This window comes from Beta vulgaris, chromosome 1 (genome assembly GCF_026745355.1).
Source record: "Beta vulgaris subsp. vulgaris cultivar EL10 chromosome 1, EL10.2, whole genome shotgun sequence".
NCBI classification, from domain to species: Eukaryota; Viridiplantae; Streptophyta; class Magnoliopsida; order Caryophyllales; family Amaranthaceae; genus Beta; species Beta vulgaris.
In genome coordinates, this window is record NC_079202.1 from 59,590,151 (window position 1) to 59,615,369 (window position 25,219).

Here is a 25,219-nt window from a genome sequence, read left to right on the forward strand (position 1 = left end):
GATCGAAAGTCTGGCTAGAACGTTCGACCCATGACCCGAATATCTGGTCACGAAGTTTGACCCATGGCCCGAACGTCCATAATATTTTAATGGGTAGAACTTCCTGGCCAGATATTTGACCCTTAGCCCAAAATATTTTCGAAATATAGGTGGTTGATGAGATGGTGGTAGGGCTTGACGTGGGCGGTGGGGGGTTGGAGATGGGGGTGGGTTGGTTGTGGCAGGAGGTGAAAAAAAAGGAAGGGTAAAATTGAAAATGTTTGATGGATCGATGCGATTTTAAGTAAATTCGGGACGACGAATAGAAGTTCAACTCTGTTTATATCGCTATAATTTTATTTTTTCTGAAAGGTGTTTATATTACTATATAGTTGTACACACCTAAATTTTATCACATCTATATGCCTATATGGTTTAGCTATACATAAAATAAACGATTTTTTCACCAAAATTGAAAATATTTGGTGGATCGAGACGATTTTAAGTAATTTCGAGACAACTAATAGAAATTTAACTCTTTTTGTATCACTATAATTTTTAAAAAAAAAAGGTGTTTACATTACTATATTTGTACACACCTAAATTTTATCACATCTATATGCCTATATGGTTTAGCTATACTATACATAAAATAAAATTTCTTAATAAGTCACAAACGGTCTGATGATCTAATCCTCTCTACTACCAGATTGTAGGCCAATTATCTAGTTAATAATATCAGGAGAAGCCCAAAAATTGTAATCCCAATCAAAGTCAATAAAAATTGTTTGTTGCATATTTCTGTCCGTGTATGTTATATTTCAGATTAGAATATTTTGTTGTTCAAAATGATAAAATAGGACAAGTGGAGTTAATATAGTAAATTAGATTCTATTCATCGGAGATCATATAAAATTTAAAGTAAATAATTTATAATTTATAAGTTGGCATAAAAAAAGATAGTCTTCATTCATAAAATAACAGTATTTCATATTAGCATACGATAAAAAGAACATGATGTTCTGATTAAAAGATAAGGAACATGGAAGTAGAATTGTTGGATAATGGTAATACTCTCCTGCGGATTATTATTCACCATGCCATGTATGATATTTATACTGAGATACAAGAGGGAAAGTTATAAATGGAGTTGCAAGAGTATCAATACATATCATGGAGATTACAACAAGAATATACCAGAGCACAAGATTACATCCATGATTTTAGCGTCCTATTTATAGATTATAAAGGACAGAACATTATTTAGAAGCATTTTTTTGGGATTGGTAAAATGATTTGCCTTACCGAACCAAAACCTCGCACAGGTCTACCCGATCCCGCGGTTAGCGGGCTAGACACTATGACAATAAAAGACGGTTAGCGGGCTAGACACTATGACAATAAGGGAGGAGGATAAGGAAATCCCTACCCTCAAAGTGTCTGAACTCCCAATCTCAAGATCGAAACTTGGAAGGCAAAATGCCAACACTAGGCCAAGCTTAACTTGGTTATCTAGAAGCATATTACACATCATATTCCTCGCCGTATAATCCAAGCATTACTCGCTTAAGATTTATGTTACGATGAAATCAACAATATAATGATGATACAAAAGAATCAAATTTTATCTCGGTCATTAGTAAAAGAAAAGGAGACAACAAGACACAACCCTTAATGCCTAAAAGCTTCATAGTGCAAATTCTCGGGTGTTCTCCGGAGGTACCAATTTGAAAACCAAATCATACTTTTTCAGATTAGTTGCCTGTACAAGTACAACCATACTCCCAAGTCCCAAAGTACGTACAAGAAAAACTATACTTAGAATTCAATCCTACAGCATACTAGACTCTCCACGCATGAGTCATGAGTAATATGTCATGTGTGTGTGTGTTACCATAGAAGGGAGATACAAAATATACTTTATACGTAGAAGTTAGAACTATAGACGGGAGATACATAATATACTGTGTCTGTGTGTACAAATTCTACAATAGAAAAGCTGGTACGTACTAGTTATGCACAACTGACAGCGCCAAGCTCACTTCAACACACTGCATTCAAATTTCAGATTCGTCAGCCACGGCTAAAAAGGAGAACATAAAATATCAGATACTATCAAACTCACTAACCAGACTGACCCACAGCAGTATATTTGTTAACATTTCCATGTCCCCATCTAAGGACAAAACATGGTATAATGGCAGCAAAGTGGGGCAAGAATACAAACTTCTGCGGCCTGCTTGATAGGTATTGCAATCGAACATTTTCACAAAATTACACATAAATGTATCACCATTATCCCCTTTATTTCTGACTAACAAATGAGTCGTTATTGTATTTGGAATATTCTCTTTACTACCAACGAAACGGAACGAGGGGACTCAGCAGTTACATCAGGATATACAAGTGGCTAGAAGAGAAGGTTTCAATTCTCTGCCACCCGGCATAATCCTGTCAATAGAGCATTCTAGTCATGCATCATGGGGGTCAATTGAAAATCATTACGAAAATATAAAGGACCAGAACAGAGAGAAAAGGATAGCTCAAAATAAGATTTTGGAGCCAATTTCTGAGCATTTCTCTTGAAAAAAAGAAAGAGCTGTTGTTAATTTAGATAACTTATCATATAACTACTCCTAGATAAGAGAAGGTGGGCCCCACATCAGTTAATCACATAAGTGCCCCACACAATCAAGTGACAAAAATTTGGTTGGTTAAAAATTACTTGGTTATTAATATCTTGCCCCTTTTGAATATCCTCCCCCCACCCAGGGCCAGGGGGGCTCTCTTCCCTGATATATTGGGTTGCATAAATATGTCAATGCCATTACACTAAACAAGGGACAGAAAATGGAAGGTACAATGTTACTGTATTTGTTGAAACAGAGAAGACAGTCAGGACTCATGAGTCATGAGCACCGCAGTGGCGCAGTAGTAAGGCCGGCACAGTTTATTCATCCCCAACACCTTTAGATCAACAAAAGCTGTCGTCTAAACTCTCCATCACTCCCTCGAAAGACCTATCATATGAATCCGTTGAACAACCTCAACCACCCATGCTTTAACGGGAAACTCTTGTATCAATCTCTAACCCAAATTATCAGATTACAGCAAAACAGCCACTTGAAGGAATATTTAGGAAGAAATATGTTTTCTGATTCAGTAAAGTGAACACAACTTCTTTTTCTTTATCACAAGTGAGCACAAGTTGTTACATAGTTGTTACCCAGAAGCTGAAGCACAGAAATAATAGGTTGATAAAAGGAAAAGATTCCCCTAAAGGCTTAAAATCATGAAGGGGCCATTTTTTTCCAGCAATATGTGCAATTCAATTGTAATCGATTGCTCGTATATCATATTGGAACTTTCTCTTCTTACTAAACTAACAAACTATGACTTCTACATTCCTGCCCCCACTCTTCTCTGCCTTCTGTGGCTGTTTTCTACAGGGAATAACACTTCAGCGGACAATGTATATAAGAACATTGAGATTCAAACAGAATACGAAGCTGCAAAGAGGATGATAAATATTTGGGGATAGGAGTAGCGATAGAACTCACTTATACAAGTAAGCAGCGATTCCCAAAATTAAAGACAAGAGTATGATGTCGAGGCAGAAGTTGCGACTGGATCTCAGCTGAAATAATCAAAACCATCCTTTAATTTATATTATATTCATCAAAGTAAGAAAAGGGAGGGCACGGAAAATATAATCTAAGTATCTAACTAGTACAACCGATCACCTGTAATCAACTAATCTGTTCTGCAGGCAGCCAACATACCTGGTTTAATGTGTCCTTGAGTCTTACATTGGTACTTTTGAGATCAGATGCTGCTCTGTCAGCCTAGGATAATGCAAAAAGACGGATCATATCGTCATACTAAGAAAATAGTACTTTTGAGTAGAAGTGAAAACATCTAAAAGGTGCACCAATAATTTGAGAATATACGAACATTAAGAGAATTCATAACTAAAAGCAAAAATCATATCCTTATTACAATACTACATCCACCTTTTCAGTTATCAAAGTAGTAATTTTTGACTGCTTAAGATAGCATGGCTATATTCACTGCCTTCAGCAGGGTGTTTACTATCACATCAAATGGCTATAGCAAATATCGAGGTTGGATGAAAAAATTACACTAAAAGGACAACAAAAATACAAAAGAAAACAATAATGAAAATATTCTGGCTCCATGAGAATTTGATGAGGGAATCAAACAGTTACCTTAGTATCCATTTCATCCATTAGTGGCTCTTGTCTATCTAACTCCTGCACATATTTAATTTACATCAATACCAATTACCAAATGCCAAGGGCCATGACAGTGGAACATACAAGGAAGTATGATATGGCCTTAAAGAATTATATTTCCAGCAAACCTCATTCATAGCTTCGGCCATATCTTTCAGTGTATCCAGTCCTTCAGCAATAAAATCCAAGCCTTCATCCTGCATGACATAAAAACTTAATAACCGAAGAGATTCTATTTGGTTAAACATATACTTATATGAGCTATAGAATCTCTTAATTCACTATTTTAACCATATGAAATTTACCAAACTATATCATGATATACAAAGTCAACAAAGATCTTTCCCAATTTAATCCTACCATTGGCATGGCACAAAATGAATGGAGCTGAAAATGAGAAACACGTCTAGACAACAAGTCTTCAGCCTTAGATTTAAAACACATCTACTTTGTAATGCATGACTTGACTCTCCATTTGCTTACTGACCACTCTATCATATCCAAATTTGTTGGCCCCATGTGCAAACAAGAAATTTGACCCACAAGATCATGAGAATGGAAGCTGATACGTGTTCTTTTTCATCAGGGATAGGGATGAATGCAATGGCCTTATTTAGAACAGATCAGTAGAAAGCAAGACTTGCCTGCTTCATTTTCCGCATTTCATACTCCTGCTTAAATTGAACAGACTCTTCACTTTGCTGAAAATACCCAGTACGAGTCCAAGCCTCTACCATTCACAACATCATCAAGAAGTCAGCAAATTAGGGCTTCAGGCTCCAGCACTATCTAAACACAGGAAGATCTACCTTTAAAGGAATTGGGTTCTTACCACAACAGTTTCTCAACAAATTTTCTTAAAAGTTGAAAATAAATTAGAAAAAATACAGAATTTAGAGGGGAAATACAGAGTATTTTAGAGGGCAAAATGATTTTTTTATTTTTTTATCATAAAACATAGGACCCCTAAGCTATAACCAGCAATATGGCTTGCAGCATGCATCTCTGAGCTGATGAATACCTGAATGGGTGTCTATTCTAACAGCTGTTGTTGAGGCTGCAGCCGTCCATCCACCACTTTGCTTGGGTATACCTGGTGTACCATCTGGTATTGACTCAATCCTCTCCTTCAGAACAGACACTAAATCGTTCCGAGCTTCAAGCTCCTCCCTTGAAAACCCTTTCACCTAAAGCATATCATCTAAAGAAATAAGAAAACTGACAAAAGCAGAAAGAAAAGGTTAAACATGCATTTGATCCAAGAATACTTGTTGCTTCTACATTTTTCTTTCAGGTCCTATGATAATTATGTTTTATAATACCAACATTATATTATACATCATTGTCAAACACCAAAGCAAGCCTATTCTTCAATCTTCGACTCCAAATACTTATGCAATAACTACTGCATGATGCTAAGTATTTATCATTGTTAAACACCGTGGCAACCTTAAATGATGCTAAAAATTTACGGACAATCAGCTACCCACAATTACTATTCCTCAAATCCAAATCACATACTAAAATTTAGAACCAAAAATCAGCAAACAAAAACTAAAACTCAAAATATTGAATCAATTAACAGCTCTCAGCCTCTCACTATACTTAATAGGCCTAATTCTTCTATTGCTAACCAAAAGTAAATAATAAAAACTTTTTTCTCAAGTAATTCATCTTATATACTAAGAGACAACAATTTTTCCTCTGATATAAACTTATGTTTGCCCAAACCCACAAACTGATTTTAAACTATACTTCCTCTGTTCTTTTATGAACACAACATTTTGACTTTTACGCTATACAAACCCTAACTTTGACCCTATCTTTCAGGTGTATAGTATACTCCTATCAAAGTAGAGTACACTATTTATATATACCTATCAAATAAAATTACAGATAAAGGTCCTGTTCTTTCCCCTTATTTTACTCATCTAACTTATTAAAACTAATTAGTTCTTACCTGAACTTCTATGAAACTACTGAAGTTTTATTTTATGGGTGTGTCGAAACTTAATTTTTGCCGAAATTATCTGAATTTATTAGACATTATTAGTATTATCTAAACTTACTTTTAAGTTATAGAAGTATGAACTTATTAATTCTTTTACTGATACTCACGATAAATTTAGGTTTATTAAATTACTCGATCATAAACACAGATAACCCAAATTAAAAAAAAAAAAAAAAAAAATCAGACTAAGTAAACAGAGTAACAATAAAAATGATGCCAAAATTGCAGTAAACAGTGATATGATTAGTCAAAATGAACAGTAAATAAGAGAGGAGAGAGAGAAATTCACCTTTTTATGAGCTAATTTGTGTAACTTAGGAAGTTGTTCAAGTAAACGAGTTTTAGTTCGTCTAACATCGGCAAACAAAGCGACAGCAGAAGCCCTATTTTTCTCCGAAGAAGCGGCGTCAGATTTTGCGACAACGGCGTCGATGTTAGACTGAAACTCCGAGTAGAAACGACCGAAAGCATCTTCACCGGAAACATCGAAATTACGGTGTTTATCGACGTCGTACTTGTCGTATTTGTTGCAAATTGCGTCTACTCTTGTTATTAACTCTACTAAACTCATTTTCAATTGTTGTTTGGTGTTCTAATTTTTACAGGGAATTTAATGGAAGAGACGTAAAAGCAGAGGATAGTGGGAGAATATTGTAATAGTAATAGTATAATTATGGTTGTGATTATGATTAACCCTTGATTAATGAATAATGAAAGCCTCTTCTTCCATGTGTCTTACTTAGGGTTATTCTCAACTATCGACGGTGTTCAACTGTTCATTACAACAATTGTACAAGCTCGGGAAGTACATTAATATATATATATATGTCGTGAATATGCCACTTGTTATGTGTTCAGTTTTTGGACAATGCACCATGTTTAGGTGTTTGGTTACCGTCTTACCTGTTAAAATTCACTAAAAATTGCGTTTTGTTGACCTTAAAAAAAATTAATAAGTTTCAAATCTAATCGATTTAATTCAGATAAGTTTCAATCAGGTATTCAGATCTAATAAAATCTAATAAGTTTCAATTAGGTGCAATAAATTCCAACAATTTCTAATAAGATCTAGATATTCAATGATCAATAAATTTTAATTTTAATTAAAGTAGCACTATGATTACTATATAGTATTATATTTGTAATATTGCCTATTATTTTAATATTCATATTACTATTATGATTATATAGTACTCCCTCCGTTTCCTAAAGATCTTCCCACTTACTGTTCCTACAGATACCAAGGAAAATCAAGTTGTGTGGGGCATGGTGTGAGTAAAGTAATAAAGAGAAAGGGGTTAAGATAAATAAACAAATAAAAATGGGTTAAAGTAGGAGAGAGAAAGAGAGTAAAATTGAATTAATAATGTAATGGTGGACCATATGATAGTGACATGAGAGGGTAAATAGGGGAATTTGTTTTGCCAAATAAGGAATAAAGCAAAAGAGGGAAGATCTTTTGGAAACACCCTTAAACGGAAAGAGGGAAGATCTTTAGGAAACGGAGGGAGTATTATATTTACATTATTATCTATTATTTTATTATTCATATTATTGTTAGTTGATTATATTATTATTAAAAAATATTATAATCATGATCAAATAAGGTTAATCATAATAACCATCATAATTATAATATTTTGAAATTCGGCTTTAAATAACTAGAGATAACATATTTTCATTACTAATAACAATGAAAGATATAAATGTTATTAATTGATTTTCTACTAGTGCTTTATGAAATCAAAGCAAGACTATTAGATATATTATTGCTAAAAGTTGTGTATAGACAAGCATATAAATAGTATTTTTTTTGTTAAAATGTTAATCATAAGAGATAATTAATAGTTATTATCTTATCGAAAGATAAATTTTAATAATTATAATGTTAGAATAAATTTTGAGGTATAATATTTATGTTAGGGGTAATATTTATGTTATTACTCGTCATTTTTTTTTTGTCAAATAAGGTCAAATAAGTTCAAACCAGGTTTAATAAGTTTCAATCAGGTCCAACCAGGTCTAATAAGTTCTAATCAAGTCAATATGTTTCAATCAAGTCCAATGAATTTCAATCATGTTCAATCATTTTCGATAAGTTAAGTTAAGTTCAGTTCGGGATTATTCAGGTTAAAAGAACAGACCCTAATAGTTCAAGATGTTGAGAGTCCCAGTCTTAACATATATTTTTATTGTTTAATTTGTGTCATTTAATTTGGAAGTAGTGGACTAATGATCTATTCAAAAAAATTAAGACAATAGATACTACTCTCCACATGTACTTCAGTTGTTATATGAAGTACTTACGAGCTGATTATAAACCAAGCAAATCGAGCAACTTTGTTTCTTGTAACCTAGTGAGTTTGTATCGAACCAAACTAAATTTGGGAAAGGTTTCTGTTACTTTTATGTCTTCTATGTTTTTTTTCTCTTCTTTTTTTCAACTACTTCTTCCTATATTTTTGTCCCTAATTTTAAGCAGTGGTGTCTCAGTAATTAATTAGAACTATGGGTTTGATCATTGATGAATCAAGAAATAAGAAAGAAAATTTCTTAATTAATTTCTAATCTTGAAAGAGGCTAGAAAATCTGGACTTGCATGTAATTAATATAGCAAAATATGCAACTTCGTTTCAAATATCACAATTCACAACCACATATCAATGCTTTAGATTTTAGAAGATACAAATAAAAGAAAACTTGAATTGACTAGCATACAACGACAATACATGATCCAAAACTTGTTGGTCCTTTCAAATCATCACAATTTTCCCAGTTGGGTAGTGACTAGTGTCTGAAACTAGGAAATTTGCGGTGAAAACTAAAATGTCATACTACTTCTGTTTCTTTTTAATTGTTACATTTACACTTTTCACGCATGCCGATGCACTACTTTGAGCCTTTATATCTCTAATTTTGTATTTGTAAAAAATATAAAAACTACATATTAATAAAATACATACTATTACGAATCTAACAAGATCCCACATGACTATATTTTTATTCACGTATAAATCACAAACGAGAGTCAAAGTGCAATTTGTGAATAGTGTAAAATGTCAAAGTGTAACAATTAAAAAGAAACGGAGGTAGTATAATCATATTGCAGGCATGTTATAAAATATTAGTATTTTGGCTCGAACGATATTTTAGTTTAGTTATAAACTTATAATTATTGGATATATTATTATTTATAAATTTTATAATTGATTTTATTTAACTTTTCGTAATTTTTTATTTAGTACAAAATTAAGAAATGGATGTTATGACATGATAATTTGTTTTAATAAGTTTAGGAAATGAGAATAAAAATAACAATGTTATCTCCTGAATATAAATTTTAGAGATTAAAAAGTTTTTCTATGTCTTTATAGTTATATATAATTATAAGATTTTGTTTTGTTTTACTTTGAAACACTAAATATTGAAATTCTAGTGGATTGATGTTTAAATTCTCACATTTCATTTCATGTCACATGTGTATGAGAAGCTTGAGAAGAGTGTCAACATACATTGGAGAGTGGCATGCATACATTGGAGAGTATCATGTGACACTGACACCGTTCTTTTAATAGGAATACCGTTTAATATATTTGTATAGGTAACAAGACCCTAACTCTATAGTATCATGTGCCAACATATATTTGTTAATATGTTTGTTTGAATACTTAAATTACTTAAATACAAAAGATTCTCAACACAAACGGTTCTTTATGAAAAAAAAAACATTCTTCTGTTTTTTATCTTTCTCACTTTCATATGCGCATCTCTCAATGCACATATTTGAACTTAAATATCTTTCATTATATATTAGTAAAAATTATTGATTGAATATTAATAATGTATTAATTGAGACGAATCAAACAAAACCCCACATGACTAATTTTTTTTTTATAAATTGAAAAAAAATTGAGACAATTCTCTCTAAATATGAATGGTGTCAAGATTTTAAGTGAGAACGATAAAAAAAAACTAAAGGAATATAACACAGGTGGAAAACAATTGTAATTTTCCTATATTTGTATTCACTTGTTATACTTCGATAACATTACAATAGAATTATTCATAATGGGTATCATCAGCCAATACTATATGATATTGGGACTTGGTCACTTGGACATTATTTTTTTCCTAAAGGCTAGAACTAGGCTGGTATAAGATATGCAATATTAGCTAGGAGCCTTTTATAAATGAAGTTCAAAAAGTTTTTTTCTCTTTTGACGGAAGTTACAAACCTTAAGATAAAGGTTTCAATTACATTAACATGCATTCACAGTATGATATGAAGTTCACTTTATGCTTTATTGCCTTTGTGCCATCAATGTTACACTAGAGGATAGAAAAATGTCAAATACAAGTGTCATATCTAGTTTGCTAAGTAAAAATGGAATATTATGATTGAAAAAGACTACTTTCAAGGGTTAAGAAGTTGACTAAAGCACCATAATACTGTACAAAATTGCCAAATACTCCTAACAATGAATATTACTGCCTCAGTCCCCCGGTATAATTAATTCATCAACAAGACATATTGGCCCATAACATAAAAATGTGGTGTTCATGGTTTTATATATAAACTAGTTATTAATCCCGGTCTATGCTCCGGGTAAGAAAAATTTCATTTATTAATATTGTACTTTGATATGATATCACTAAATACAACTTGGTCTAGTGGTTAAAACTTTAGTACATAAACTTGATGTCACGGGATCAAAACCTCTACTATGTAATTTCTAATTTTTTTCATTGTACATGGATTACATGAACTAAAACTCCCTAGGGTTTACGCACGCCTTTTAATATATTAGTATAGATTACACCTTCTCCGTCTTCTAATATAGTGATTGTTTCTATTTTATACGATTTTCAAGACGTAACTTTAACCTTTGATACTTTCAATGCCGTATAATTAATTCATCAACAAGACATATTGGCCCATAACATAAAAATGTGGTGTTCATGGTTTGATATATAAATTACACTCTCTCCGTCTCCTAATATAGTGCTTGTTTATATTTTATACGGTTTTCAAGACGTAACTTTGACCTTTAATATTTTCAATTTCGTATTAATAAAAATAATAAAAAATTGATATTGTGAAACTACACATTAAAACGAATCTAACAAGATCCCACATGAATATGTTTTTTTATATATACAAATGAGAATATACGGTCAAAGATTTTAAATTTGACCCACCAAAAATGAAGTAGGCACTAGATTATGTGACGGAGGAAGTAGTATTTATAGTAGAAGCAATAAAATAAAATAAATTTTTTTACCAAAAGACAAGATTATACTATATAGTTTACTTCATCCGTTATTCTAAATAAGTGCAACATTTTCCATTTTAGGAAATGTCATAATAAGTGCAACATAACTCAAAATGAAAAGTTTTTTCCTTTTATTTACAGAAATATCATTACTTAATTCCCTCAATCACTTAATTAATCTATCATCTACCAACCTAAAAACTATTAATTAATCAACGTATCCACCCTCATCTAAGCCACCCATCTCTCTATCTCTCTCCCCTCAACTCAACCCACCCTCTCCATCTCCTCAACTCAACCAACCAACCCCACACCACCACCAACCCGATGCCACCACTAGAACACCACCAACCCGATGCCACCAGGCCCACCACCAACCCGATGCCACCACTAGAACACCACCAACCCGATGCCACCAGGCCCACCACCAAAATACCACCAACCCGATACCACCAGCTAGCACCACCACCATCTTTGATACCACGGGTTCTTCGTGTGTGAAATTGGCATCTGGGTTCTTCGTGCCAATTGGAGCCCGACACCACCAACCTGACGCCACCAAGGGCCACTCATTTGACGGGTTATTGGGGTTCGAATTGGCATCTGGGTTGCTTACTTTGGGGAATTTTAAGGATTGACTGATTCGTGTGTGAAATGGGAGGAAAATTATTTGGTTTTTCTGGGTTCGAGATCTAAGAAGAATTCTATTTTGGGTAATTGATGGTGGTCGTTGTGTTGCTGCAATGGTGGTGATGGGGAGAGACGGAAGATACCGATGGTGGTGGTGGTTGATGCGTTTGGTTGAAAAGGTGGTTTCGGGGGTGGTTTAGAAGGGGATGAGGGTTGGTTTAGGGGGGTGGTTTTCCAAGGAAGGGTGTTGGTTTCGGTATTGGGGAGGGGAAATGGGGTTTTTCGGTGGGCGGGTTTGGGGGAGGGTGGCTTTCCGGTGGACAGGTAGGGAGGGTGGTTTCCGATGGGCAGGTTTGGGGGAGAGGTTTTCCGGTGGTGGTGGCGATGGTCGGTGGTGGCGTAGTGGTGGGTGACAGGGGGGCAGATGGAAGGTGGTGGAGTAGAAAGATGTTGGGTAATTAGTTTAGTGTTTTATTAAGTTGCCTAATCTCTCTTTTTAAGTGTGGTCCCCACCTTTCTCTTTCTAGATGCCTTGATCTGTATGTCATTTCTCTATGTTGCACTTATTTAGAAACGAAAGAAGTATATATTATCAACGTAAACACTACTTATGGAAATGGGAGTTTGGGGATTAGACATTGGGACAAAGAGTGGAATTGGTGTGTGGGAATTCCGAATTCACGAAGATATTTCCTTTACCTTGTTTGGCAAAGGGTATGAATTTATTCCGAATTTATATTAAAAAAAAGCCCTTATTAATCCTCCTTCTCTTCCTCTTAATGAATGGCAAACCAATCATTTTTTCTCATTAATGGAGATATTTCCTTCACCTTATTTTGCAAAGGGTACGAATCTAATGAGAATTAATTATAAAATTACTTAAAGACTTATATTCTCATTCTCAATCCCACCTCTTATTCCCATTCCCACAAAACAAACATGAGAGTTGGTACTCTCATCTTTCTATACCTAATCTCAAACCCTTCCCTTTAAACAAGCACCTCATATATATTTTTGCGTTATGGCGGACCAAGATGCGTCATCTTATTATGGATTTATCTAATAGAGTATAAAACTATTTATGTGACTTTAACTATTAGCTTAAACTTTTGGTTAAATTGATCATTTGACATGATACCAGAGCCAGTGAAATATTTAGCGTCAGCTATGAGAAAAGCTTGTGTTGCATCCACACTTCAAACCCAATAAACTCTCACATGAGGAGCCGTCACACGAGGAGCCGTGATAAAGTATAAAACTATTTATGGGACTCTAACCATTAGATTAATATTTTGGTTGAATTAGTCCTTTGATATTATCACGCACACCTGCCCAAATTTCGAATGGACGTGTATCGTTTTTAACTATATGACATTCACTTTGATCAAAGACGTGAATGTAATGGTGGATTGTCAAAACTTTGGCAAAGATTTTTTTTTAAAATAAGTATACACCAAAATACAAATGCAAGCCATGAAGTACCATACTTATGGCAAGCCCTTGTGAAAGATGAATTTTAGAACAGGACAATATACATAGTAAAAGGTTTGTATATCCTGAACAGCTGAACTCCTAAATTTTAAAGAAAAATTTTGATCTTAGAGGAAGAAAAGGAACTGACCATGCACACGATTGACAATTTTTTTTTGACAGCGAGACGGTTGACAAATTAAAGTACAAACACATACGGGAGAAAGATAAAATGGTACTACTTCTTCCGTTCCAAATTAAATGCAACAAATTTACTTTTACGCATGTCTAGTTATTATTTTGATCACAAATATCTAGAATTACACATAACTAAATATTATAAAAATTACATTTTATAAAAGTATATCACGAGACGAATCTAACAAGATTTCACTTGGCTATAAAAAGTGTGAATAGTGAAAAAGTAAATGTATTGCACTTATTTTGGAACCCAAGGAATATGTCTTTTTTTAAATATATATATATAGGGAAAGCATAATACTATCACAGTATCACTAGTATGTCTAATGTCTTTCACCTTGTCACCATTTATTTTTAATTACTTTTACTAATAGATCATTGGAGATATAAATAGTCAAGTTTTGCTTTGGTAAACATGAAAATCAAAATGGAACAACAAGTTACAAATAGAGAAATTGATGTATAAACATAATGTCAAAAGTTAAAATGGAATAGCTAACTAAAAATAGAGTAATGTTTTTAAAATAAATATATTTGTGATTATTTATTCTCAAATATAATGAAGGGTGACTGAGAGAAAAGCAATGGGGCAGTTCTTTAGGAATAGAGGGAGTAATAAATATCGAAAAGCCTTATAATCACCAACTAAACCTCATTTCAACTAATAATCTATTGTTGTGCTAGAGCCAGTCGGTGTGGTCCAGAGATTTCTCATCTTTTCTTTGCGGATGACAGTTTACTCTTCACTAGAGCCTCAGTTCAGGAATGCACCATTATAGTTGATATTCTCAACAAATACGAGCTTGCATCCGGGCAGAAAATTAATTATGACAAATCGGAGGTGTCTTTTAGTAGAGGAGTCAGTATCGGAAAGAAGAGAGGAGTTGACAAATGTTCTTCACATGAGACAGGTGGAAAAGCATGAAAAATACCTTGGTATCCCCTCTATTTCTGGGAGATCGAAAAAAACTATTTTTGATTCTCTCTTAGATAGAATTTGGAAGAAACTCCAAGGTTGGAAGGAGAAACTACTATCTAGAGCGGGGAAGGAAATTCTACTGAAATCTGTTATTCAAGCCATTCCTACTTATCTGATGGGGGTTTACAAGATCCCGTCTTCTGTTATCCATAAAATTCACTCAGCTATGGCACGATTTTGGTGGGGAAGTTCTGATACTCAGCGCAAGATTCATTGGAGGAATTGGGAGTCTATGTGTACGTTAAAATGCTTAGGTGGCATGGGTTTCAAAGATCTTTCTGTCTTTAATGATGCTTTGCTTGGTCGTCACGCATGGAGATTAGTCCGCGAACCACAATCTCTTTTTGCACGAGTCATGAAAGCAAAATACTACCCTAATTGTGAGTTTATGGAGGCCTCTCGTGGGTATTCATGTAGTTATTCTTGGAGTAGTATCTGGAGCTCTAAAGCCCTTTTAAAAGAGGGTGTGGTGTGGAGAGTTGGTAATGGTACGCAGATTAACTTATGGGATGATCTGTGGGTTGTTGATGAGGATGGGCGGTTTCTCACTAGTAACCGTCTGGTGAACTACAACATGGTGTGTGATTTGATTGATTTTGAGCATAAGGAATGGAAGGTGGACGTGATTGAAGCCTCTTTCAATGAAAGAGACATCAAATGTATACTTAGCACCCCTCTTAGCTCTCTCACAATGAAGGATGAACTTACTTGGGCTTTCACAAAAAATGCTTGCTACTCGGTCAAAACGGCATACATGCTTGGGAAAGGTGGTAATCTTGAAAATTTTCACCAAGCTTGGGTTGATATATGGTGCTTGGAAGTAAGCCCAAAGGTCAAACACTTTTTGTGGCGCTGCTGTACGAACACACTCCCAGTTCGTGATCTTTTAAAACACCGCCACATGTTGGAAGACAATCTCTGCCCCGTGGTTGTGGCCTTGCTGAAACACAGGAACATGCCATCTTCTCGTGTCCTTTGCTGCTGAATTTATGGAGTGAGAGTGGGGTGGATGAGCTGCGACAACTATCCACCAACGTGTCTATGTGTGAGGGTTTAGTTCGCTGGCGTGCTGTGGATAAATCGCTTAGAATCAAAGCGGCCTTCCTTTCTTGGGGATATGGGTGACCGAAATTCTCTCATTTTCTCTGGTAAGTCTGCTCCACAAAATGTTCTACTTGCTAGGGTGGAAAGATGGGTCGAAGAATCTGGGTCTTATGTGCAGAAAATCTACCAGCCGCAAACTTCTTTGAGACCCAGCAGCTTGAGTGTGTGGGCTCCTCCCCCTCCTGGTGTCCTGAAGATCAATGTTGATGCTTCTCTAGCAGTCGACGGATGGATTGGTTTGGGCAGTGTGGCTCGAGATTCTAGTGGGCGTGTCATTTTTGCAGCAACTCGTAGGATGCGAGCTTACTGGTCGGCCGAAATTGCAGAAGCTAAGGCAATCGAGATGGCTATGCGGCTTTGCAAGAGATTCGGCTTTCAACACATTATCATGGAGTCGGACTGCCAAGCTGTGATAATGCGCCTCACAAAGAATGCTATCTTCCTTTCTGATTTAGACATTGTGCTCCATAACATCTTATCATCTTGTATTGATTTCTCTTCCATCGTTTGGTCACATGTTAAACGTGACGGTAACACTGTAGCTCACAATCTAGCAAAAATAATCCCTTTTGGGATTGAACAAGTTTGGGAGAACCACTCTCCTATGGAAGTGGCTCCTTATGTCCTGATGGATTCGTTATCAATGGAGTAACATGTCTTGCTTTTCCCCTCAAAAAAAAAAAAAATGTAAATCTTCATATTCGTATGACTTATTTGATAGACGCCAGACGGTAATAAATAGTAGTAATGACAACAAAATCATAGGTAATTTACAATGAAAACCCTCCTACTTGTTAGTTGTTACCATGACAATGAATTCTCTTTCACAAATATGTAATACCATTAGCATCACTATATTCACACTTGCTTACTAAATGGGTTGTTAATTGTTTTGTATCTCTCTACTGACCGTTGCGTGTTATTTGTTTCTTAAATTGCATAATTAGGATATTGCAGATCCTAACAGATATGATCATATGAATGTTAAATTGTAGAAAAAATTGACAGAAATAATCCCAACTAAGACCGGTTCGCTCAAGATAATTCCAATTTTGGATTACTCTGGAATAATCCAAATTATTTGGGATACCTCCCAAAACAATACAAACCTTTAATTTTCTTGCCTTCAATGATCCCTTTTGGGTCTATTATATAGGATAATTAAAAAATTTGTATTATTTTGAAAAAAATACTCCCAATAATTTGGATTATTCTTGAATAACCAATAATTAGGATTATTTTAATATGAATAGTGATAGTTTGGATTATTCTTGTCAATTTACAAACTAAATCTACCCCCAAATTAATCTATTTAATGAAATCCACTTCTCGTGAAAAAGATCTCCCCTTAATCCACTTTATATATAGATTAGCATCATTTTTTTATTTTTTTATTTGAAAGGCCCATGAAAGGAAAATGTACAAGAAATAATCGTGTACCTAAACTACAAAATAACATCAAATTGTAAGACTAATTTAACGTGGTAACTTCAAATCGTGATAATTATAAATGATACATTCTTATAATCAATTACAAAAATACCCAAAGTTTCAACATTGAACTTCAAAGCTACAGTTGGTCAGATGATAATATGCAAAGTCCACAAAAAAACAAAATGATTAAGAAAACAAGTTACACAGTTCTTACTTGTTGGTCAGCAACTGCAAATGAAAGTGAAGTAAAAAAACACTACACCCAAAAAAAATCCTACATAAACACATACAGAAAAAACTAGATATTTCTCCATACAAATTCAACTAGTACAAACAACAATAGAAGAAAGAAAAACCTAGAGTTTTTAACAATCAATCAAAGTTTTTCACCATTGATTAATACTCACATTAAGGATTTAAGTGACCTAGCTTTAACAGGCTTACGAACTCTTTTTCTCCCATAAAATTGATCTTTTTCTTCATCATCATCGTCGTCGAAATCATCTTCGATATAGTCTAGTTCTTCATTCACCAAGCTATCTACTTTACTAGTAATAGTACTATTATTATTATTGTTATCGTTAACAATATCTTCTTCACTCATAGTAGAACAAGAAGTTAACGATTCACCGACATCATTACTACTTGTAGTATTATAGCAATTGTTTTTATCATTACCATCATCAACGTACTTCTTCCCTCCCCTCTTCTTACCCCACCTCGGCCCGAACCCGGAATAATAGTAAAACTCATACGGGTTTCTACTATCTACCGTTGTTGTTGTCATTGCAGATGGTGTGGTTGTATTGGTGTGTTTTCGAGGCCGTCCTCGCTTCTTTGGCGGAGGAGCCACAGGGGGCAATGGCGGCACTACGATAAGTGGCGGAGGTTTTAAATAATGATCTATATGTTCATTATTAACACCAGTATTCTCTGGTGGTGGCGGCGGTGGTGGCGGTAGCGGCAGTTGTGATTTTTCCACGTACTCGTATGATAATTCCATTGACTCCCTACTTAGGAGGCTGTATCGGAGTATGAGTATCTCATTCAGCATACAAACAAAACATTTTATCTCTACCCAATTTTAAGTTTGAGCTAGTAAAGAAAAATAAATACATGTAAAATTGAAAACCCTAGAAAATGAAATAAATTAAAATGGAGATGAATAATTGAAAGTATATCGATTAATTGATTACTACTTTACCTGTCTTGAGATGGAATAGGTTCAGCTAAACTCTCATTCACACTAAACTCATCTTCCCATCCATCATCCTGAGTGAAATTAAACGACGTCGAAAAAATAAATAATAACGCAAAAAAAGATTAACCTACTCTAATTACGAAATTTTGCAGCTTATTATAAGTTGAACAAACTAAAATGGACAATCATTTTACTATTAAGAACCCTAAAAATGGAGCTCAATAAAATAAAACCCTACTTATTCTTCAAAAAAAAATAAAAATAGATCTGAAAAAACATGAAAAAAAAAGAAGAAAAAACTAACCAGGAGAGAGAAAGAGTCGACATCCCAAGGTGAACGATTGAGTTGGCAAATCAGAAACGAAGAAGATGAAGATGATGTTGTTAATAACTTCGCGTGTTTTCTTATTCTCATTTTTTCTCGATTTTTCCGACGAATTTCAGATCTCTAAGATAAAGAAAAAATAATGATAATTAAGCTTCTTCTCTGCAGTTTTTTTTTTTTTTTTTGAGTGTTTTTTTCTCTCTCTTCTTCGTCGTTGAAATGCTCTTGAAATATATAAGGGTTTCTTTTGGGGTGAAGCTAGAAAAATAGTATAAAAACGAAAAAGAAAAATATGGATAGTTGTCTGGGTTTAAAGAAAAAAATAAAAAGAAAGAAAAATGTTTTTATGTCGTTTCGACCTTCGGGAGTTTTCAGTATTTGATGTCAGCATAATATCCGATTATGCCATTCATTTGATTGTGTAATTACGAAATTGGCATTTGTTTTAACACCTGGCAAAACATGACCAATACGGATAAATCAAGATAGCCCGTTATATAATTGAGCCGACCTGAAAAAAAAAAAAAACACCTAATTTAATACTCCATTCGTCCCGTTATATATCGTGCTTATTTTCCTCTCTTGGAATAAACTTTAAAATCTTTGATTATATATTTTCATTTGTACATATAAAAAAAATATTCATGTGAAATCTTGTTAGATTGGTCTCAATGTGTAATTTCATAATATCAACTTTTTATATTTTTTTATTAGTAAGGAACTAAAGATATCGAAGGTCAAATGTTTATCTTGGATACCGTGTAAGAAAAAAAACCCATTATATTATGAAACGGAGGGTACTACTCCTACTACCATAGAGTCATACTAGCTTGATAATCAAAATTGTCTCGTGGAAATCCGAGTTGGAGTATCTGAAATTTACACTATGGGCTATCTAGTTCAAGATATGGAATGGAAGGAAATGAAAACATATAGAATAGAAGATTGGTAAAAAAAAAAAGTGAAAGTATTGGGTCAGATCGTCTGACCCAACACTTTATGTCGGACGGGTTGATTTTTTTAACTTCTTCTCCTCTTTTTCTCTCTCATTTCATTTCATGGATCCAATCTCACATCACAACAATATTACATGAAATTATTTCATATATTTGGAGGAAGTAATGAACACAACAAGAATGTTAGGGTTTAGCGTCCGACCAAATTGGACGGTAAAAATGCGGAGTCGGACGCTAAACTAATTAGCGTCCGATAACGGACGCTAAATAGCTGATGCAAAACACCTGGTCGCTAATGGCTAGCTTAGCGTCCGCTAGACGGACGCTAAACTTTAGCGACCGCTTTTGAACACTAAACGTCCGTTTCCGTGTCTGACGCCAACTAGCGTCCGTTTATAGTGGCGGACGCTAGTTAGCGTCCGGTTATAGTGGCGGACGCTATATAGCGTCGGTTTTGGCGGACGCAAATTTTGGCGTCTGCTTATCGGACGTTAACTGTACCAGACGGTCGCTAATGCCTCGACCTTTTCTATAAGTCCAATGACTTTTAGCGGACGTTAATCTCCAATGGCGGACGCTAATTTCTTTTTTTTTTTTTTTAATAATTGTAATTGAATAGTTTTTAACCTGTTTCGTTTTCCAATCAAATATATACTCAAGCTGTCCGCTAATGCGCCGAATTCTGCACTAATGACCTGTTTGCATTAAATATATATTCATAAATACACTAAGATGAATTCATACATACATAAAAATAAGTTTACGGTTTTAACTAAATTATATGTTTTCACGTTCCGAAATATAAACAAGATAGATAGTGCAAGCTAATGTAGGATCCTAAGTCGCACACGCCCATCAAGTCTTTCACCGTCATTTAACTAATGTAGGATCTTATCACCGTCATTTAAATGAGGATGTTGTAAACAAAACTCAATGAACTTATCAACTCCTTTCACATACTCAGTTCTAAGGGCACGCCCATCAAGTCTTTCATACATCCAACTACGTTCCTTCCTTTTCATAATTTAAAACTCTACATACAACTAGCAAGTATCAATTCACTATATTCACTACTTGTTAATGGAAGTACGTAAGATATGTAGTGGACAAATAGTAGTCAATTTATACATTAAGAATTACTAAACAAATCCAAAAGATTAACACACTATATAATATAATAATTCACAATTATAGTGACATATATCTAATACACTAAGTTTATTATACTAAACAATCAATCATTCGATAACTAAATATATATAAATATTAATCACTCAATTATCTAAAGCGTAACATTAATAACATTATTCACTTAATTATTATGAATAAATTAAACAAGTTGATGAACAACACCAATACTAAACATGTTCTTTTATCAACAACACTTAACATATTCAATTATCAACAACAACACTTAACATATTTAATTATCAACAACAACAACACTTAACATGTTCAATTATCAACAACAAATTCACCAAACAACAACAATAATACAATTAAAAACAACAACAAATTCACTAAACAACAACAACAAATTCATTAAACAACAACAACAATACAATTAAAAACAACAACAATCATCACACACAACAACAACAACTATCAACAACAACTATGAACAACAACTATACATCAAAAATACCAAAAATCCTAATTAACAACAAGAAATTCAAGCAAAAAATCAACAAAATTAAAGTATAAATCCATACCTTAAACAACTGTAGAAGGGAGAGAAAGGAGGCGGCGGCTCCGCGGCGGCGGCGTATCTGCCCTAGAAGAGAGAGCTGCGGCGCCACGTGAAGAGAGAGCCACACGAAGAGAGAGAGAAAGCAGCGGCAGGGGTAGGAGTGTCTGGCGGCAAAGTCGTGAGTCGCGGCGGTAGGAGTGTCCGGCGAAGAGAGAGAGAAAGCAGTGGCCGACGAAAATGAGAGAGTGAGGACTGATAGGTAGTTTTCGTAGATTTGGGAAGTGTGGTCGAAAATTTATGGGGAGGGGTCGATGAGTGCTTGGTATATCCGCCCAAATAGCGTCCGCCAATGGACTTTACCGTCCGCTTGACGGACGCTACTTTGCGTCTGCCAAATAATCAGACGCTGATAGGCAGAGGCGGACGCTACTTGCCGTCTGCAGAACAATCGGACGCTAGAGCGGACGCTATTTACCGTCTGACTGTAATACAGACGCTATTTTCGCGGATATCGTTTGTTTTGTTAGACGGACGCGAAGGTCAGACGCTAAAGATGCGGATTCTTGTTGTGGAAATTTGAAGGAAGTAATGCAGAGGCGAAGGCCAAAGAGATTAGATTGAAAAGAGGAGAGAGAAAGAAGAGGTGTATTTGAAGGTTTGAGCTTGAGACGGGATAACGATGGCGGAGTAAAGATGTTTGCCTGCAAAAGTAGCTACAACAGCCATTGTAGCGTAGGCGTGTGCGCTTCTGAAATAGCCTTATCCACACGCAGTCACACAAACACACTCTCTCTCCGCGGTTTCTCTACTTTGGGTTGTTGCACAGTTAAAAAAATGAAGACTAATTGAAAAAAATGAAGACTAACTGGAAAAAAACGAAGACTAACTGAAAAAAAAATGATGACTAACTAAAAAAAAATGAAAACTAACTGAAAACAATGAAGATTAACTGGAAAAAATTATATTAACTAAATGATGACCAACTGAAAAAAAAAAATGAAGACTAACTGGAAAAAAAATGAAGACTAACTGGAAAAAAATTAAGAATAACTGAAAACAAATTAAGACTAACAAAAAAAAATTAAGACTAACTGAAAAAAATTAAGACTAACTGATGTGGTCCGACCAGTTGTATTGTGTCAGACGAGTCTGACACAATACCTTCTCAAAAAAAAATTATGGAACTTTTAATGAGTGTTTTGGTTCAAACTAATGAATGGTAACCATTAGCATTGATGAGGGAATGAACCAGACAAGAAGAAAAAAAATCGATAATTGATTATGTTTTTTGGAGCACAAAATTAACAAGCCAAATGTGCTATAAAACTATATAACTTATCCAAATTTTGATTAACTTAATTTGATTTTTAAGTAATGGAGAACCCAACTCAAGCCAATACCTAGATTTGCAATTATAATTATTTTTATGCTTCAAATATGTTTTAAATAAATACTTTCATTATACCACGCCTTTGTACTATATTGTATTGAATTAATTTCTTTCAATATATATTTCGTATTGTAGTAGTAGCTTTCGAAGCTTGTTTGTTGTAGTTGTTTGGGGATTTACTTTTTATTCTTACAAAAATTATTAAAAGAGACGGTCTAATTTTAATATAAAAGTAGGCGTAGTAACTAAATGGATTAAACTAGTCATCGAAAGAAATTAACCTAATCACTATTGGGCTAATTCTTTTTTTGATATGGGACTTACCATTGCCTAATTTTAATTTAAAAGTAGGCGGTCTCTTATAAGACAAACTCTTATTCTTAAGGTAATGAATGTTGAATTCCCAATCACGATACTTAGTATAGGGATTTTCCTTACCTTTCTCTCTTACTTTCAAGTTCGTGGCTAGTAATGAAATAGAGCAAAAGTCAATTATATTTCACGATTTACAGTTCTTCATCATCTTATATATAAGAAACCTTTAGGAAGACCTCAAGATCGATGATTCCTTCGAACTTGGAACGTTCCGTACTTTTGTATAATTAATCCAGTTCTATAGTACAATTGTTTTAGAGTGTATGTTTAGAGTTTAAACACTGGTAAATACACGCATGATAATTGTGCAGAAATTTTTAGGTTATACTTAAGATGTAGCCAAGTGGCTTGATCCAACCCTTTATTGTGGAGGTTAGAAATACTCTAGAGCACAAAGCATCCATATAAATAGGCATGGGGGCTCCTTGAATTGTCAATTGTATGAACCATCAGCCACATCTAAAATTCAACCCACGATCAATGTTGAACATTCCTATAAGCATTCCCTCCCTTTGTGCCAACAATTCTCCTACTTAACATTACCAAGTATTTGTGTGTTTGACTTATCTCTTGGCGGGATAATTTTGAAGCAAATAAGCTGCTTGCACGAATAGGGAAATAGTTCATATGTGACATATAACTCGAATGAACCCGACTTCATATAATCGGCGCAAAATCTAAAATAAAATAAAAATTGACTAAATTAATTTTACATGATTCAGTTCAAGTTAAGCTGAAACCTGACATAACAGCATAACTATTCTAGTCTGACTCAAATCCATCTTTTGCGTAATGATATCAATTGGTGAATAACTTTTTCTCCATTTGAGATACATAAAGGAATACAAAATCATGTTAGGTGCAAGTTTTATATCATTAAATATGGAGGATATAATTATAATGCAAACATTTCATTAAATTGGAGGAGCCACGACATGGCTATATTGACAAAAATCAGATTTAGGACATAAAAAGTTGAGGTTTGTCAATCTCAAAATTATTGAAACTTTGCTCGCTGTTAATAGAAAATCATGTAGAAACTTGCCTTCTGTATTTTTCGAGTGATTTTGGACGAGTTTTTGTAAGATTTTATGTCAACTTTTTCTAAAATCTAAAAAAACACTGGACACTATTGATCACCATGCGAGTTGTCTTGTATTTCAAACCATGAAGCTTATCCTCCTTGTATTTTTTGTAGTTTGTTCATGTTTGCTTATTATTCAACTTTATTTTGTGGTTGATTGAGAATTTGTAAATGTAAAGTTGTAATAGAATGTTAGTTATATGACTTATATGTTTAGATTTGGATTTCCTAACAGTTTGAGGAACGAATTGCTCCTTCGACATAATTGAAACAATTCGGAGTACAAATATACCAAGTTCTTACATTGAAATGGCTAAATTGCAACTTCAATTACTACTTCAGATCTCTAAAATAAAGAAAAAATAATGATAATTAAGCTTCTTCTTTTGCAGTTTTTTTTTTGTGGAGTTTTTTTTGTTTTTGTTTTCTCTCTCTCCTTCGTCGTTGAAATGCTCTTGAAATATATAAGGGGTTGTTTTTGGGTGAAGCTAGAGAAATAGTATAAAAACGAGCATATAAATTAATAAAAAGAAAAATGTGGATAGTTTTTTGGGTTTAAAGACAAAAAAAAGAAAGAAAAATGATATTCTGTCGTTTCGACCTTCGGGAGTTTTCAGTATTATTTCATGTCAGCATAAAATCCGATTTTGCCATTCATTTGATTGTGTAATTACAAAATTGGCATTTGTTTTAACACCTGGCAAAACATGACCAATACGGATAAATCAAGATTGCCCGTTATAATTGACCCGACCTGCACAAAAAAAAAAACTAACCGGATCTAATTTATAAAAAAATTAATGTGCACCCGATCCATATCACGTGAGTTTATGATAGTGTATATTGATATGATATAGTGTA

General features: G+C 34.1%; 2 protein-coding genes across 2 annotated transcripts; both read right to left on the reverse strand.

The window, feature by feature from the left end:
- Positions 1-1,650: 1,650 nt before the first annotated feature.
- LOC104887165 (syntaxin-71) lies at positions 1,651-7,037 on the reverse strand. The gene is made up of 8 exons (XM_010671766.4): positions 6,536-7,037; positions 5,257-5,422; positions 4,880-4,965; positions 4,364-4,432; positions 4,209-4,253; positions 3,762-3,824; positions 3,540-3,616; positions 1,651-2,030 (listed from the first exon to the last, which is right to left on the reverse strand). Exons 1-8 carry the CDS (start codon positions 6,815-6,817, stop codon positions 2,018-2,020), a joined length of 801 nt encoding a protein of 266 aa, XP_010670068.1. The 5' UTR covers positions 6,818-7,037; the 3' UTR covers positions 1,651-2,017.
- Positions 7,038-17,404: 10,367 nt separating this feature from the next.
- LOC104887153 (uncharacterized) lies at positions 17,405-19,463 on the reverse strand. The gene is made up of 3 exons (XM_010671755.4): positions 18,843-19,463; positions 18,542-18,609; positions 17,405-18,359 (listed from the first exon to the last, which is right to left on the reverse strand). Exons 1-3 carry the CDS (start codon positions 18,951-18,953, stop codon positions 17,741-17,743), a joined length of 798 nt encoding a protein of 265 aa, XP_010670057.1. The 5' UTR covers positions 18,954-19,463; the 3' UTR covers positions 17,405-17,740.
- Between the last annotated feature and the right edge of the window lie 5,756 nt (positions 19,464-25,219).

What these genes read in the sequence shown, in the direction of transcription:
- LOC104887165 (XM_010671766.4), bottom strand. Translation starts at nt 6,817, where the DNA reads ATGAGTTTAGTAGAGTTAATAACAAGAGTAGACGCAATTTGCAACAAA. An exon ending in TAGAATAGACACCCATTCAG is followed by an intron (nt 4,966 to 5,256) that starts GTATTCATCAGC and finishes TGTGAATGGTAG; the next exon opens with AGGCTTGGACTCGTACTGGG. An exon ending in TCAAGGACACATTAAACCAG is followed by an intron (nt 3,617 to 3,761) that starts GTATGTTGGCTG and finishes TGATTATTTCAG; the next exon opens with CTGAGATCCAGTCGCAACTT.
- LOC104887153 (XM_010671755.4), bottom strand. Translation starts at nt 18,953, where the DNA reads ATGAGAATAAGAAAACACGCGAAGTTATTAACAACATCATCTTCATCT. An exon ending in TCGACTCTTTCTCTCTCCTG is followed by an intron (nt 18,610 to 18,842) that starts GTTAGTTTTTTC and finishes AATTTCACTCAG; the next exon opens with GATGATGGATGGGAAGATGA. An exon ending in CCTATTCCATCTCAAGACAG is followed by an intron (nt 18,360 to 18,541) that starts GTAAAGTAGTAA and finishes ACTCCGATACAG; the next exon opens with CCTCCTAAGTAGGGAGTCAA.